Here is a 15,217-nt window from a genome sequence, read left to right as displayed (position 1 = left end):
AGGTAGATTTGGGGAGGTGGGTCACTTCTATTTACTTTGACTAAATCTTTGATGATAATGTAAAACCAAAAAGTTGACCACCAAACGAGAATAAAAGTTCCATAAACAGAGGCTGGAATAAATGGCTATACATGATGTCACAAGGAAGTTTTAGATCTGAAGCACAATAAAGAAATGATGTGTTGGCTATATTTTTCTTTTGTCCCTCGGCTCTGGTTTTCCTGCTTTGTTTAGTCCATGTACGGGGCAGGTTAGGAACTGGGAAAGGGCAGCAGAGTGACCGACCCTTTGTTAAGGTGGAAGCAAAGGGTAAGAAATCTGCTTCTTGGGTTTCCTTCGGGCTTCACTAACCATGTGGGGGGAGTCCTCCCCAGCTGGGCACTGTGCTCTCACCTCTGAGCCTCCATCCCCACCAAAACCAGGAGCTCTGTGGCCTGGGGAGTGGCTGAGACGCCAATGGGTTTTCCCTTTGGGCTGGCTCTTAGCCCCTTCCAGTTTCCACCCTGCGTGGTTTTTCCAGAGTGATTTCAGGCGTGGCTCCCCTTAGTCTTTGCTGCAGGACACAGCGTTACAGATTCAGGTTTTAAGTACAGATGGAGCCCCCCAGCCAGGCCCTGAAATGAACAATTGCTTGTGAAAATTTGTTTATAGAGGTTGACACTGTTTCAGGTTTTTCATACTGAGACCTGTGATCACTTGATCACTTGGGTAGTCTGTTACCAGTGTTTTCCTGGGTGCTTCCTTTTTTTTTTCTTTTTCTTTCTGGTTCTTGTTTTTGTTGTTGAAGCATCCCTGCCTCTGGTGGTGGGTGCTAATTGCCCTTCCCAACAGCCAGCTCAGTTTCACCTGAGCAGGCATGACTGGTAACAGAAATTAAACCCAAACCCAGACAGTCTACCTGTGACGTCCTTACTGATGCCCCACGCTCTAGTACTGGCTGCGGGAAATGCACTTATGAAGTGCTTTCTTAGGGGCTCTGCACTCAGCCCTCAAGTGAGTCTGCTGATCAGCCACAGGTTCCTCAGCGGACCCAGGGGTGAGTCTGTTTCTCCAGCTAACAAATGGTACACCCACCGGGTTCCCTGAGATTTTGTCCCTTCTAAACTAAGCTGGCTCTATGGCCATGGGGTGGAAGAGTATCTTGGCCCCATTGCTCATGCACATTCATTAGTGAGGAACAGAAAAAGGCATGTGCCACACCCCAGGCAATGGGATTGAACCTATGACTGGCAAAGAGGGAAAAGAATGGAATGACAAGGAGGTGAACTTGTAGGCCAAGTCTTGAATGAAAAGGGGGAAAGTATTGCTGGGAGTGGGAACAGCCAGTGAAAAGTCTCAGAGGTGTGACCAAGCCTGGCAGGTGGAGGATGAGAAAGGCAGTGTGGCTGGCCAGTGAGGAAGATGGGTGAGGATGTGGGTTTTATTCTGAGTGAAGTGGGAGCTTTGAGAAGGATCGAGGTGCAGTCCTCCAGTAAACCGCAGCCCTTTCCAACAACCCCAAGGATGTGTTTCTGCCCCCATTTTCCAGGTGCAGAGCCTGAGATATGGTCCAGGGAAGGAAAGGCACCCTTCTAGTGTAAACCAAAATGTTGGTTTTTCTGTCTCAATTCAGATGTGAAAAAGCCAGATGGAGGCAAGGCACTTCCCCTCTCTTAGCCTGTTTCCTCATCTGCAAAACGAGGGGTTGGGATCACAGCCTATTTCAAGGGGGTGAGAGGAGAGCTGGCACTTAATCCCCAGGGCACCTGAGAGCCATGGAGAGTGAATGAGCAGGGTTGGGGCATAGTCCCCTTAAACTGGTCATGGGCTTCAGATGGAAGCAGGCAGGATTACGGTTTAGGGAGATGTTTCCCATACCAGTAACTTCATAACAAAATAACCCTCAAACTCCCCCAGGCCATATGGGGTCCCCTCTCCAGACATACACATTTACCTCTCCACCTCCTTTCCATTCCAGCCACAGGGGCTTCCTGGCATTACTCAAACACACCAGCTCCATCCTTTTTGGGAACTCATGAAACACTTTCCACTATTTCCAGTGTCTGATTCCTTAAGGGTTCAGTTCAGATATCTCCTTCAATCCCTCAGGCATCCTCCACCCCACTCCCCGCCCCCAGCATTTAGCACAACTTACAATTTTAAAAAGATTTCCATGCAATTTTTTTACTTGACTTTTGCCTCTTCACTGAAGGCAGGGATGGATCTAAGCTTCTTGAGTCCCAAAGCTTGGTATACAGAAGGAGTTCAATAAATGCATGAATTGAACAAATCAGCTGGTCCAGTGGACTTATGCCCCACCCTTGACTTTCCCTCCAGACTCTTACCCTCACTAAGGAAGGGGCCCTCACTAAGGAGAGCTTCCACCACCTCCCTATCCTACTTCAGCTAAATCTGGGTTCAAATCCCAGCTGTGTTCATGGGCAGTGACATCTATGTGGGCATCAATTTCCTTATCTGTAAATGCTCAGTTGATTTCGAGACGGTCTCCCCACCTACCCACGCCATCCCCTTCTTAAAACATGAGAAGGGTGCTGGGTCTTTGCTCCCTAGCCCAACATTTCTATTCCCAGGACCATCACGACCCTGGGAACGACCTCAAAGTCAAAGTCCCTTCGACTCTTCCCAGGCTGGGGGGATCCCCAAATGTACGGGTTCGAATCCCACAACTCCCTTTTGAGAACTGGAGCAAGAACCTTAACCTTTCTCTAAAAAGGGGCGCCCGCGCCTGCCTTCCGGGGAGCGACCCCCTCTCCCCGCTCCGTAAAAGGGCGGCATTGCTAGAGCCAGGTGCGAGGTAGAGCGAGTTTATTGCAAATCACAACGCGGGTGGCGCCCCGGGGCGCGCCGTCCCGCGGCGGCCTGCGAGGCAGGCTGGGAACGGATGCACTCAGCGTGCGTCCCCTAGTGGGCAGCTCTACCTGGCAGCCTCCTCCGACCGCAGAGCAGTCGCTCAGTCTGCGCAGGCGCATTGCTTCAGCATCCTCTGGTCTCGCCCCCTCCCGGGGCCTTCTTGCGGGGGAATCGAGGACGCGCATGTGCTCTCCGGTTCGTGGAGGAGGAACTAGATTCCAAACAGGGGCCACTGTGGCCCCCGCCGTGGAGAGAGAAGGAAAGGGGAAAGGACGCATGCGCATTGGTGCGCGGCGGCTTCGCGGGACTCTGGAAGCGCGCTTCTCGCGTGTGGCCGCGCTTGCGCAGTGCTAGGGACGGCGGGTATGTGGGAATTCCGGGTTTAGCCGGAGTCCCCGGTGCGCAGCCAGCCGTTGCGCGCTACCTGGCCCGCCGAGGGTCTGGCCGACGGGCTGAACTGCAGCAATTCAGTGATCAGTGACTTGCAGCGCTCCGACAGCTCGAGGCCGTCGGGGTAGAGGACGCCGCGCTTCTGGCGCCGGGGCAGGCCAGCGATGTCTGAGTCATCGAAGGGCATGCACCCGGTGACCATGACGTAGAGCACGACGCCTAGGCTCCACACGTCGTACTTCTTGGGGTCATAGGGGATGCCCAGGAGAACCTCCGGCGATGCGTAGGCTGCTGAGCCGCAGTAGGTGGTGCTCAGGTCAGGGTAGCCGTGAGCCTGGCGGCCGAAGCCAAAGTCGGTGAGCTTGACGCGGCGCTCGTCAGGGCTCAGCAACACGTTTTCGCACTTGAGGTCGCGGTGCACCAGGTGGTGGTCGTGCAGGTAGCGCACGGCGCCAGCGATTTGTGCGAAGAGGTCGCGGGCCTGCCCCCCGGGGATGCGCCCGTTGCGCTGCACGGCCTGGAGCAGATCCGTGGCGGCTGCCTCCATCACGATGTACAGCTTCCCGTTGCACACCTCGATGAACTCGAAGACGTGCACAATATGCGGGTGCCGCACGCCTCGAAGGATGGACAGCTCGCGGGGCAGGAACTTGTTGACGAAGTCAGGCGGTGCGCGCCGCCGGTCCACCACCTTGATGGCCACCGTTCCCTTGTACTTCTTGGACGTGGCCACCTTCACCTTGGAGTAACTGCCCTCACCTATCGTGCGACCCAGCTTATAGCCGAGTTCGCTCAGGAGTTTGTCGCCCGACATGGTGGCGCCTGGGGCGCACGGGGAGCAGGAGGCGGCTGCTGTCGGGGGGGCGGCCGGACTCCGATCTCGGGCCTAACCCATGGCGCTTGGCACCTGCACACCCGCACCCCCATGTGCCCACTCCCGGGTTCCCGCCGCCGCGGTGCCTTTTATTACCCAGGTAACAATTTCTGCCTTGTGAAGTGACTGCGGGCGTCACCCTACCTCGGGGTGGGGGCCCCCGCGGGCGTCACCCCGCCTCGGGATGGACCCTCCAAGGCCCTAGGGCTTTATGACTCATAATCAGTTCCTGATGAGAGGCTACTACTTCCAAGGGCTCCCGACCACCGCCAAAGAGCAGAATCTGTGCCAGGGGTGGGTGGCTCCTTGCGAGTCCAAATTTGAGCAGCCGCCGCCCCCACCCGGCTACTTGTCCCAAGCCTTGACTATGTGGAGCACAGACCCAGAGGGGGGAAAACGGGTAAGGGGGCTTAGCTCGGTGACCTGTCTCCCTCCGGAGCTTGAGTGCCCTGCGCATCGCCCCAGAGGGAAGGTGAAAGGGAAGTCCTTTGATGCAAGAACCTGGGCGACCCCACAGGCTCCAGTCGTCCACACCGGCTGAGCCACGCCTCGTCGGGGAGAAGAAATGCGGATTCTTCGGCTGCAGCCGGGCGTCGTAGCCAGAGTTCTCCCGCGCAGTAGGATCGCTACACTAGCATCCTGGGTTCCCTGGCCCCACCCGGGACCTGCGCGACCGCTTCCGCCACATTCATCATGGCGGCGATCTCCGGCTACGTCACTTCCGCCAGCGACCGGAAGTACAAAGCACTGCGACCATGGCGGCCTCGAAGGTGAAGCAGGACATGCCCCCGCCCGGGGGCTACGGCCCCATCGACTACAAACGGAACCTCCCGCGCCGGGGACTGTCGGGTCAGTGTCCGTCTGCGCGGTGGTGTCAGGGTCGGGGCCTCCGGAGCGCCGCGGCGGGGGCGGGGCGCTGGGGAGGCTGACAGGCCTCAGTCTACCTGCGGTGCGAGGAGAGGCGGCGTCCGGGTATACACCTCGCGTCCGTGGTAACGATAACTGCTGTAATTTGTCGAGCGATTACCAGTTCCTTTAATTTCTCCTCCTCACAGCCCAGAAGTCGGTCCTGTTAATTATTTCCTTTTCACAGTAGGTTAAATTGAGGTTAGTTTAGCCTGAACCCCTGGCCCTCGGCCACGCTTCTGTTTTACGGGTGGAAAAACTGAGGCCCGAGAGAGGCTGCGACCTCACCCGCAGGGCCACCCAGAACAAGCTGGGGTCGAAACCCGGAACACCGAAGGAGTTTAAAAGATGTTCTTTGTGGTGGTTCCTCGCTGGTGCTCCTCACTCGGAGGAGGTCCCAGGAATATGTATTCTTAAGTTTTTCAAACGTTTTAAGTAACATTTTATTTTATTTATTTATTTATTTATTTATTTATTTATTTATTTATTTATTTTATATTTTATTGATTTTTTACAGAGAGGAAGGGAGAGAGATAGAGAGTTAGAAACATCGATGAGAGAGAAACATCGATCAGCTGCCTCCTGCACATCTCCCACTGGGGATATGCCCGCAACCCAGGTACACGCCCTTGACCGGAATCGAACCTGGGACCTTTCAGTCCGCAGGCTGACGCTCTATCCACTGAGCCAAACCGGTTTTGGCGTTTTAAGTAACATTTTAAAATTCGTGCCTGGCCAGTGTCACTAGTGGTTGAGCAGTCGACCCATTAACCAGGAGGTCACAGTTCGATTCGGGTCAGGGCACATGCCAGGGTTGCGGCTGGGTCCCCAGTGTGGGGCGTTTAGGAGGCAGCCCGTCAATGATTCTCTCTCATCATTGATGTTTCTGTCTCTCTCTCTCCCTCTCCCTTCCTCTCTAAAATCAATAAAAAAAAATATTTAAAAAAAAATTTGTTGGGTTCATCACAGAAAAATGTAAGAAAGTAAGACGCTCATACTTCACACCCAGGATTAACAAAGAAATACAAAGAAATTTAAAACAAGTTAATTGTGAATACATTAAAATCTGCATATAGCCCTAGCCGGTTTGGCTCAATGACTAGACCGTCGGCCTGTGGACTGAAAGGTCCCAGGTTCGATTCCGGTCAAGGGCACGTGTCCAGGTTGGGGCTCCATCCCAGTGTGGGCGTGCAGGAGGCAGCCAATGATTATCTCTCATCATTGATGTTTCCATCTCTCTCTCTCCCTTCCTCTCTGAAATCAATAAAAATATTTTTTAAATCTGCATATTATGCTTTAATAAAAAAATTCATGGGCATAGTAAAAAAAAATAATAATTCAGGCGGTAGAAAAGTTGTCTATTGATGATTCAAGCCCTTCCCCTCCCCTTGGCTTTTATGTATCCCAGAACAGAGATTGGCAAACTTTTTCTATAAAGAGCCAGATAAATTTTTTTTTTATAAATATATTTTATTGATTTTTTACAGAGAGGAAGGGAGAGGGATAGAGAGTTAGAAACATCGATGAGAGAGAAACACCCATCAGTTGCCTCCTGCACACCCCCTACTGGGGATGTGCCCGCAACCAAGGTACATGCCCTTGACCGGAATCGAACCTGGGACCCTTGAGTCCACAGGCCGGCGCTCTATCCACTGAGCCAAACCGGTTAGAGCCAGATAAATATTTTATGCTTTATTGGCCAGATTGTCTCTATCCACTGCTGCTGCTTTTTTTTTTTTTAACAGCAGTTTACAAATCTAAAAGTGTTCTTAGTTGGAGGGCCATACAAAAATAGGTTAAAGATAGATTTGACACCACATGGGCACTCAACTCATCCTAGAGCACCTTGAACGAGTCTGAGTCATAACAACCAGGCCAGTGCACCCCTCAGGTGTGCTGCATAAGGTCTGTGTGACCAGCCCTTGGGTCTTCTTGGGCCCTCCCCACTCGGCATCTTTATTTTTTTTTTACCTACTGACACACCCTTTATACCAGGGGTTCTCAACCTGTGGGTCACGACCCCTTTTAGGGGTTGAACGACCCTTTCACAGGGGTCGCCTAAGAACATTGGAAAACACATATATAATTACATATCGTTTTTGTGATTAATCGCTATGCTTTAATTATGTTCAATTTGTAACAATGAAATTGGGGGTCACCACAACATGAACTGTATTAAAGGGTCGTGGCATTAGGAAGGTTGAGAACCACTACTTTATACCTTTATACTAATCCTCTTCCTATTCATAGTGCAGCGGGCTCTAAATGCCATTGCCTGGAGTTGGGTCTCCTAATCACATCCCTTTTACATGACTTCCATTGTAACACATACAAACCCACCCCAGTATTTCCTGGCTGCAGAGGTGTGAGGAAGATACCCCTTCCGTTGGTGTGGTCTTTGCATATGCTCTTGCATTCATTCATTAACTGTTGAGTGTGCACATGGCTGTGGGCCTTGTCTTGAATTCACTGTCATGTCACGCCTGAATTTCCTGTTGTAGTGAGTGGTGGGGCCTAGGTTAACCAAGACCTGTTTTGCTAGGGAGGGCCTGAGTGACCTCTCTGAGGAGGAGTTCCTCAGATGGATGGAACAGCAAGTGCAAAGACCCTGTGCTCTGTCCCGTACCCACCCTCATCCTCTGTTGTCATGGGCCTCCTCTAGCCTTGCCTCTTTTGAGCCTGACACTGTGGCCCCAAGCCTGGCACCTCTTTTCCTGGACCACTCACCACCAGCATCCCTGAGCATGCCAAGCTGGCTCAGGCTACCTTTAATCCCTGCTGCTCCTAAAGTGACAGCTACCCCCACTTCTCCTCATCTCTCACACCTAGCTCCTCTCTCCACTACCCTGACAACCACTAATCTGCTTTCTGTCTTTATGGATTTGCCTCTTCTGGACATTTCATATTAATGAAATCATTCACAATGTATCCTTTTGTGTCTGGTTTCTTTCAACACGGTGTGTTTTGGGGGGGGGGGATACTGGGGTGGCTGCACAACTCAGGGCCTCAGGAGAGGCCAGAACTCAGAAGGGGGTCCCCCCCCCACTTCCTCCCCAAAATCCCCACTCTCTCTCCCCCTGCAGTCTCTCAGCCAAACTCTCAGCATGGTGTTTTTAATGATCATGTAGCATGTGTCCGTGCCTCATTCCTTTTATGGATGAGTAATAATCTTGTATTGATGGGCCACATTTGTGTTTCCTTTCCCACTCGAGGCGCTCTTCAGTTGTTTCTGCCTGTCTCCTGTTGTGAGCAGTGCTGCTGTGAACATGTGTGTAAGAGTGTCTATGTGGCATATGTTTCATTTCTCTTAGGTGAAATTTCACCTGGGAATGTCATTGCTGGGTTATGGTGACTCCACATTTCACATTTTAAGGAACTACCGAACTGTTTTCCACTTTGGCTATACCATTTTATGTTCCCATCTGCAGTATCTGGGAGTTCAAATTTCTTCACATCTGAACAACACTAATTGTTTATTATTTTTTTGAGTATCACCATCCCAGATGGTATTTCATTGTGGTTTTAATTTGCATTTCCTTGGTGACTAATAGTATTGAGCATTTTTCTTGTGTTTACTGGCCATTTGTATAGCTTCCTTAGAGAAATGTCTAAATCATTTACACATTTTAAAATTGGGTTATTCATCTTTTTATCATTGAGTGTGGTTTTTTTATAAATATACTAGAGGCCCGGTGCACAAAAATTTGTGCACTGGGGGGGGGTCCCTCAGCCTGGCCTGTGCCCTCTCGCAGTCTGGGACCCCTCGGGAGATAACAACCTGCTGGCTTAGGCCTGCTCCAGGGTGGCAGAGGGCAGGCCCAATCCCTAGGTGCAGCCCCTGGTCGGGCTCAGAGCAGGGCTGATTGGGGAGTTGGGACGCCGCCCCCTGTCACACTCAAGGCAGGGTCGATGGGGAGGTTGTGGAGCAACCCCCTGTCACACACAGAGCAGGGCCCATCAGGGGGTTGGGGTGCTGCCCTCTATCACCCACAGAGCAGGGCGGATCAGGGGGTTGGGGCGCCGCCACTCTCACACTCAGGGCAGGGCTGATGGGGAGGTTATGGCTCTACCCCGTCACACACAGAGCAGGGCCCGTGGGGGGGGGGGGAAGCTCCCCCCTATCAGGCACAGAGCAGGGTGGATAGGGAGGTTGTGGCCCCGCCCCCTGTCACACACAGAGCCGCAGGGCGATCAGGGGGTTTGGGCGCTGCCCCCTGTCACGCTGATCCCAGTGCTGGGAGGCCTCACGGCTCCGCTGATCCCGGTGCCGGGAGGCATATTACCCTTTTACTATATGGGGTAGAGGCCTGGTGCATGGGTGGGGCCAGCTGGTTTGCCCTGAAGGGTGTCCTGGATCAGGGTGGGGGTCCCCACTGGGGTGCCTGGCCAGTCTGGGTGAGGGGCTGAGGGCTGTTTTCAGGCTGGGGGTGACTGAACTCCCAACCGCTCCTTTTTTCCTTTTTTTTTTTTTAATTCTGGGCCAGCTTTAGCTTGAGGCTTGGCTCCAGCTCTTAGGCCTCTGGCTGAAAGTAGGTTTCTGGCCTTTGCTTACAATGTTGCCAATCTGCTGGCTGAAGTTGGGCGTATTCGTTACAATGTTTCTTAAACTGCCCGCTCAGAGGCAGCGGCAGGCGGGGAACGTTGGTTTCCTCCGTCACTGAGGCAACCAAGCCTCATGTTAGTTTCAAGCTGCCCGCCATCTTGGCTGACAGTTAATTTGCATATCTCGCTGATTAGCCAATGAAGAGGGTATCGGTCGTACGCCAATTACCATGTTTCTCTTTTATTAGATAGGATTTTTGCTGATTTCAGAGAGGAAGAGAGGGGGGAGAGAGAGAGAGAAACATCAGTGATGAGAGAGAATCATTGATGGGCTGCCTCTTGCATGCCCCACACTGGGGATCGAGCCCTGACTCCTGACCCCTGACGAGGAATCAAACCGGAACCTCCTGGTTCATCGGTTTGAACCACTGAGCACGCTGGGCTACAGTTGAGATTTCATGGTTCTTTATGTATTTTGGATACCATTCCTTTATCACAGTGGTTCTCAACCTTCTGGCCCTTTAAATACAGTTCCTCATGTTGTGGTGACCCCCAACCATAAAATTATTTTCGTTGCTACTTCATAACTGTCATGTTGCTACTGTTATGAATCGTAATGTAAAAATCTGATATGCGGGATGGTCTTAGGTGACACCTGTGAAAGGGTCTTTCGACCGCCAAAGGGGTCGCGACCCACAGGTTGAGAACCGCTGCTTTATCAGCTATATGATTTGCAAATACTTCCTCCCATTCTGTGGGTTGCCTTGTCAGCTCATTAATGGTCTCATTTGCAGCACAAAAGTTTTTTATTTCAGTGAAGTCCAATTCATCAGTTTTTTTCTTTTGTCTCTTGTGCTTCTGGTGTTTCATCTAAGAAACCATTGTCTCATCCAAGGTCACAGAGACTGACTCCTCTGTTTTCTGAGTTTTATCATTTTAGTTTTTCCATCGAGGTCTTTGATCAATTTTGAGTTATTTTTTTGTGTGGATGGGAGTAGGAAGGAGGACACTATTCTTTTGCATGTGGCTACCCAGTTGTCCAATTTGCTGAAAAGACTATTCTTTCCCCATTGAGTTGTCTTGGCACCCTTGGACAAATTCAATTGACCATAAATGTGAGGGTTTATTTCTGGACTCCCAGCTCTTCGCCAGCGATATACATGTCTGTCCTTATGCCAGTGCCACGCTGTTCAGTACACACAGCTGTGTGATAAGTTTTGAAATTGTGAAGTGTGGGTCCTCATATTTTGTTCTTCTTTTTCAGAATTGTTTTGGTTATTCTGTTCCCTTGCATTTCCATATGAATTTCACGATGCTAGTCAATTTCTGTCAGATTGTGGGGGATGGGTTGGGATTCTAAGGAGGCCTGTGTTGAATCTACCTCATTTTCGAGAGTGCTGCCATCTGAACAAAATGTTAAATTAAGTTCTGATCCATAAACACAGGATGTGTTTCCATTTATTTCAGTCTTGGTTGCCCATGGTCCACACACCCTTCTGGGCATGCCACTCCTTGGCCTTTCCCATCGTACTGGCAGCTCCAGAAGCACAGGCATCACCTGCCCAGGGCCTGGGGTCTGGGCCTTGTAGCCCTTAGTGAGGAAGAGATGAGTTAGAGCTGCATCATCATAAAGGCATCCTGAGTCCTGGAATTTATCTTGCAGATGGACTCACACTTAGGTGCCAGGTATGGTGGCCAAGTATTTTCATAGACTGTCCAGGTCTGTCCCTGGGGTGAGGTCAGAAGGGGAGGCCTCTGGGCCTCTCTGCAGCTATTGAAAAGAATGAGGCAGCCCTGATGAAACGCCTTCCACTGGTGGCCAACTGTCGTGTGTGCTGGGAGGGGTCCTGTCTCTAGAGCAGGGGTCGCCACCAGTGGACCACTGGTGGTCCGAGAGGTCTGAAAGGTTGGCGACCGCTGCTCTAGAGCGCCTCGCTGACCTGAGCTGGTGTTTTTAACAAGTTGAACTAGGGGGGAAAATATGGAGCCAGTTTCTCATGTATCTCCAGGTCCAGCAGAGGTGCCTGATGAAGCTTATGTCCCAACTGAGGTGAAAAAGACACCCACCACCACCACCACCCCCTTTTCTCCCCATGAGGCCCAGGGAGCGGCATCGCCCTTTGCTTACTAGACCTTTACTAGGTGTTGACTGGAGATTGACCTAGCTGAGCTTGTCCATTTGTCACAGCAGCCTGGAGGCCCGGCCAGAGAAGAGACCATGCTCGAAAGATGGGGGGGGGGGGGGGGGGCGGGGGGGGTGCAGGGCCAGCCAGGCCCCAGGTGTCTGGGGCTCCCTGAAGACCCTAGCAGGCCCACAACCTGTCAGTCAGGATTACAGTGGGTGCCTGCTGGAGCTCAGTAAATATTCATGGCAGCCTGTTCCCTTGGGTTTGGACAGGGGGTGGGTGTCTACCCTGCTGGGCCAGGAGAAGCACCCAGGAGGCCAGGGCGGGTGGCAGCCCCTGAAGGGCACAGCCTGCCTCTGACAGCCTTGCACAGGGGCCTACCTGCGTTCACGAGGAAGGCCCTGTGAGCAGCATGCAAGGAGGTGGCCCAGGCAGCTGGGAGCTACCATGGAGCTGGAACCATCAACCATCTTTGAGGGGCTGGCTGGCTGACTGGGAACCAAACAATCTCCAGGAAGATTGCGCTGCCAGGGCCGTCCAACCATAAACATAGACCTTTGAGTCCTCCTGCAGTCCCTGCCCAATCTATACCTTCCAGAAACCCCAGCATGGGGGCAGAGGTGGTGCTGCTGCCACAGTCTTGCCTATGAGAGAGAAGCTGAGGCTTCTTTGGTGTCCCCTGCCTGCAGACATGATAGAGAGTGGTCTGCAGCTGTGGAAGAGGGGGTGTCCAAGGAAGCAGGCCAGTGGACATTCCACAGAGGAAAAAATAGTCTGAAGAAATGCGAGCCATCTCTGGGAGGGGGTCAGGGCACTCTCACCCTCTCCATCGTCTGTATTTCTGGGGTTATTTGTATAGCGAGTGGATATGCCTCATGAGAAGAAATGACCAGGGTGGCCTGTTCAGCATGCAGGTGCTGAGCTGTGCTCCTCTCCCCACAGGCTACAGTATGTTCGCGCTGGGCATTGGGGCCATGATCTTTGGGCACTGGAGTATGATGAAGTGGAATCGTGAACGCAGGTAGGCCCCGTGCAGGTGAGGGTGGGCATGTGCCTGTGGACTTGGTATACACTGGGACCCCTCATCAACCCCCAGGTCTTGGGGACCCAGCAAATCCATTTTTGGATTTTACCTTTAATGATTGACTAGTAAGCAAAGAGCTTGCCTCCAGGTGTTCACCAGGCACCCCTTCAGCCTCTGCCACTAGGGACTCGAGGGTGTCCATGGCAACCAGGCAATAATGATATGGGGGCATGGAAAGCAGATCATGCAAGACAGTGGCCATGCCAGCCATGCAGGGCCTGAGGGGCCAAGACCTACCATGGCCTCAATTCAGACTCCAGTCACCTCTGAGCTCATCTGATTCTCTGCCAGGTGGCTCCTTGTCATTAGCCTCTGACTGGCTGGGCTCTGTCATATGTCCTTAGCATCCCCGACTCGGCCAGGAATCTCTGAGGATGGTGCTAGAGAAGGCTCAGCTCGTGGAGGGTGCTCCACATTATGGAGTATACTCAGGAGCACCTGATGGGTGCTGGATGCTAGGGCCCCTGTGTTGGACAAGCAAGACCAGGCCCAGCCTCCTAGGGGGACACAGTAGTGACCACAGTGTGGCTGTGATGGGGGCAGTAGCCTGGGGATTGGGGACAGGAGAGGGGTTGAAGTTCATCTACCCCTTCCTGTGCCTCTGTAAGATTTCTGGTGATGAGGGGATATGGCCAGAGGCTACTCCCTGGGACACAATATGGCTCGCTCTCCCCACCCCCTAGCACAGGCAGGGCTGGGGCTTGGAAGATGCTGAAAAGCAGGGAGAAGAAGAATGCCCCAATGTTATTTTGAGATGAAGGGGACATGGTTTTGTAAGGCCCATAACCCCATGATGAACACTTCCCTTCCTTCACTGCAGTTATAGACTTGGGCTATTTTTAGGATTTTAAAAAAAGTTCTTTAATTGAAAAGAAAATGTGAAGCCAGCAATCTTGTGGACCAACGCCTGCGCTTGCTGAGTTCCCCATCTCGGGCTCCTGGTGGACGGAGCCTAGTGTCCAAGCTCTATCCTGCTTGCTCGCCTCTCCCCCAGCCACCATCCCCGTGCATCACCCTGAATGTCCAGGGGCCACATCGTCTGCCTCCCTCCCTGCCCACCCTAATCTGATCCAAGTATTGGTTTTGGGGTTTCACAGGCGCTTGCAGATCGAGGACTTTGAGGCCCGCATCGCACTGATGCCGCTGTTGCAGGCAGAGAAGGACCGAAGGTGAGACCGCCAGGGTCCGGAGGTCATAGGCCTGAGTGCCCCAGCTTGCGGCTCAGGGACACAGCCAAAATGCACATGGGGACTGGCAGCTGCATCCTTGCACACCAACTGCTGTCATCCTTGGAGAGGGCCCTAGACAAAGTGGAGACCAAGGGGGCGAACGGGAAGGCTTTTCTGCAAGAAGGGGGTTTTGGGGCTGGGCAGGAGAATAGTAAGAGTTTGCCAGGGAGCCAAGCTGGCGTGGTTCAATGGTTGAGCATCGACCAGGAGGTCACTGGTTCGATTTCCTATCAGGGCATACGCCCAGGTTGTGGACTTGATCCCCAGTGTGGGGCATGCAGGAGGCAGCCGATCGATGATTTCTCTCATCATTGATGTTTCTATCTCTCTCTCCTTCTCCCTTCCTCTCTGAAATCAGTCCTATATAATAAAAGCCTAATATGCAAATCTACTGAATGGCAGAATGACCGGTCGCTTTGATGTGCAGTGACCACCAGGGGGCAGACACTCAATGCAGGAGCTGACCCCAGCCTGCAGGCCCCAGGCCAGCCAAGGCGGGTGCCAGCGTGGCCCCCCCGATTGCCCTGCAGATTGGCCCTGATTGCCGGCCAGGCCTAGGGACCCTACCCATGCACGAATTTCGTGCATAGGGCCTCTAGTAAAAATATATTTTTTAAAAAAAGTTTGCCAGGGAGAGGAAAGGAAAGAAAGAGGTCAATGTGTGCAGAGTTGGAAGTGGCAGGAGATGATTGGAGGTGGAGTAAGGGGAGGGTCTGATAGGTGCATTAGGCAGGGGTCCCTTGGGGTACTCAGGCCTGTCCCCACCTCCCACTCCATCCTTACAGGGTCCTGCAGATGCTTCGGGAGAACCTGGAGGAGGAGGCCATCATCATGAAGGATGTGCCCAACTGGAAGGTGGGTCCCCTGTAGGGAGGGCAAGGGTCTAGGCCACTGCAGAGTGCAGCCTTCCGCAGAAAACCTCTTTGAAGCCGAGAGAGGCAGTGGGTGCTGGGATTGAGGTGAGGAAGGCAGCAGCTTCTGACACAGTGGCCAGTACCCCCACCTGTACCTGCTTTCCCCTCAGGTGGGCGAGTCTGTGTTCCACACAATGCGCTGGGTGCCCCCCATAATGGGTGAGCTGTATGGACTGCGCACCAATGAGGAGATTGTCAACGCCACCTATGGCTTCGTCTGGTACACGTAGGGAATGCCGCTGGACCTCGCCCCCTGCCCATGGAGTGAATAAATGTTCTGGAGACCTGCCTGCCTGTGTCCC

The 15,217-nt window shown here is 52.7% G+C and overlaps 2 protein-coding genes across 2 annotated transcripts; one reads left to right on the top strand and one right to left on the bottom strand.

The window, feature by feature from the left end:
- Positions 1–4,412, bottom strand: TSSK6 (testis specific serine kinase 6). The gene has a single exon (XM_059696080.1). The coding sequence runs from the start codon at positions 4,052–4,054 to the stop codon at positions 3,233–3,235; it is 822 nt and encodes a 273-aa protein (XP_059552063.1). The 5' UTR covers positions 4,055–4,412; the 3' UTR covers positions 1–3,232.
- Positions 4,413–4,714: 302 nt separating this feature from the next.
- On the top strand, positions 4,715–15,205 carry NDUFA13 (NADH:ubiquinone oxidoreductase subunit A13). Its single transcript, XM_059696085.1, has 5 exons — positions 4,715–4,963; positions 12,631–12,709; positions 13,870–13,941; positions 14,787–14,856; positions 15,026–15,205. The coding sequence occupies exons 1-5, from the start codon at positions 4,870–4,872 to the stop codon at positions 15,143–15,145; spliced, it is 435 nt and encodes a 144-aa protein (XP_059552068.1). The 5' UTR covers positions 4,715–4,869; the 3' UTR covers positions 15,146–15,205.
- The last annotated feature ends 12 nt before the right edge of the window (positions 15,206–15,217 follow it).

Source organism: Myotis daubentonii, chromosome 5 (assembly GCF_963259705.1).
Source record: "Myotis daubentonii chromosome 5, mMyoDau2.1, whole genome shotgun sequence".
NCBI classification, from domain to species: Eukaryota; Metazoa; Chordata; class Mammalia; order Chiroptera; family Vespertilionidae; genus Myotis; species Myotis daubentonii.
Note: the sequence above shows the minus strand (reverse complement) of the source record. Positions and strands in the feature narration are given on the sequence as shown.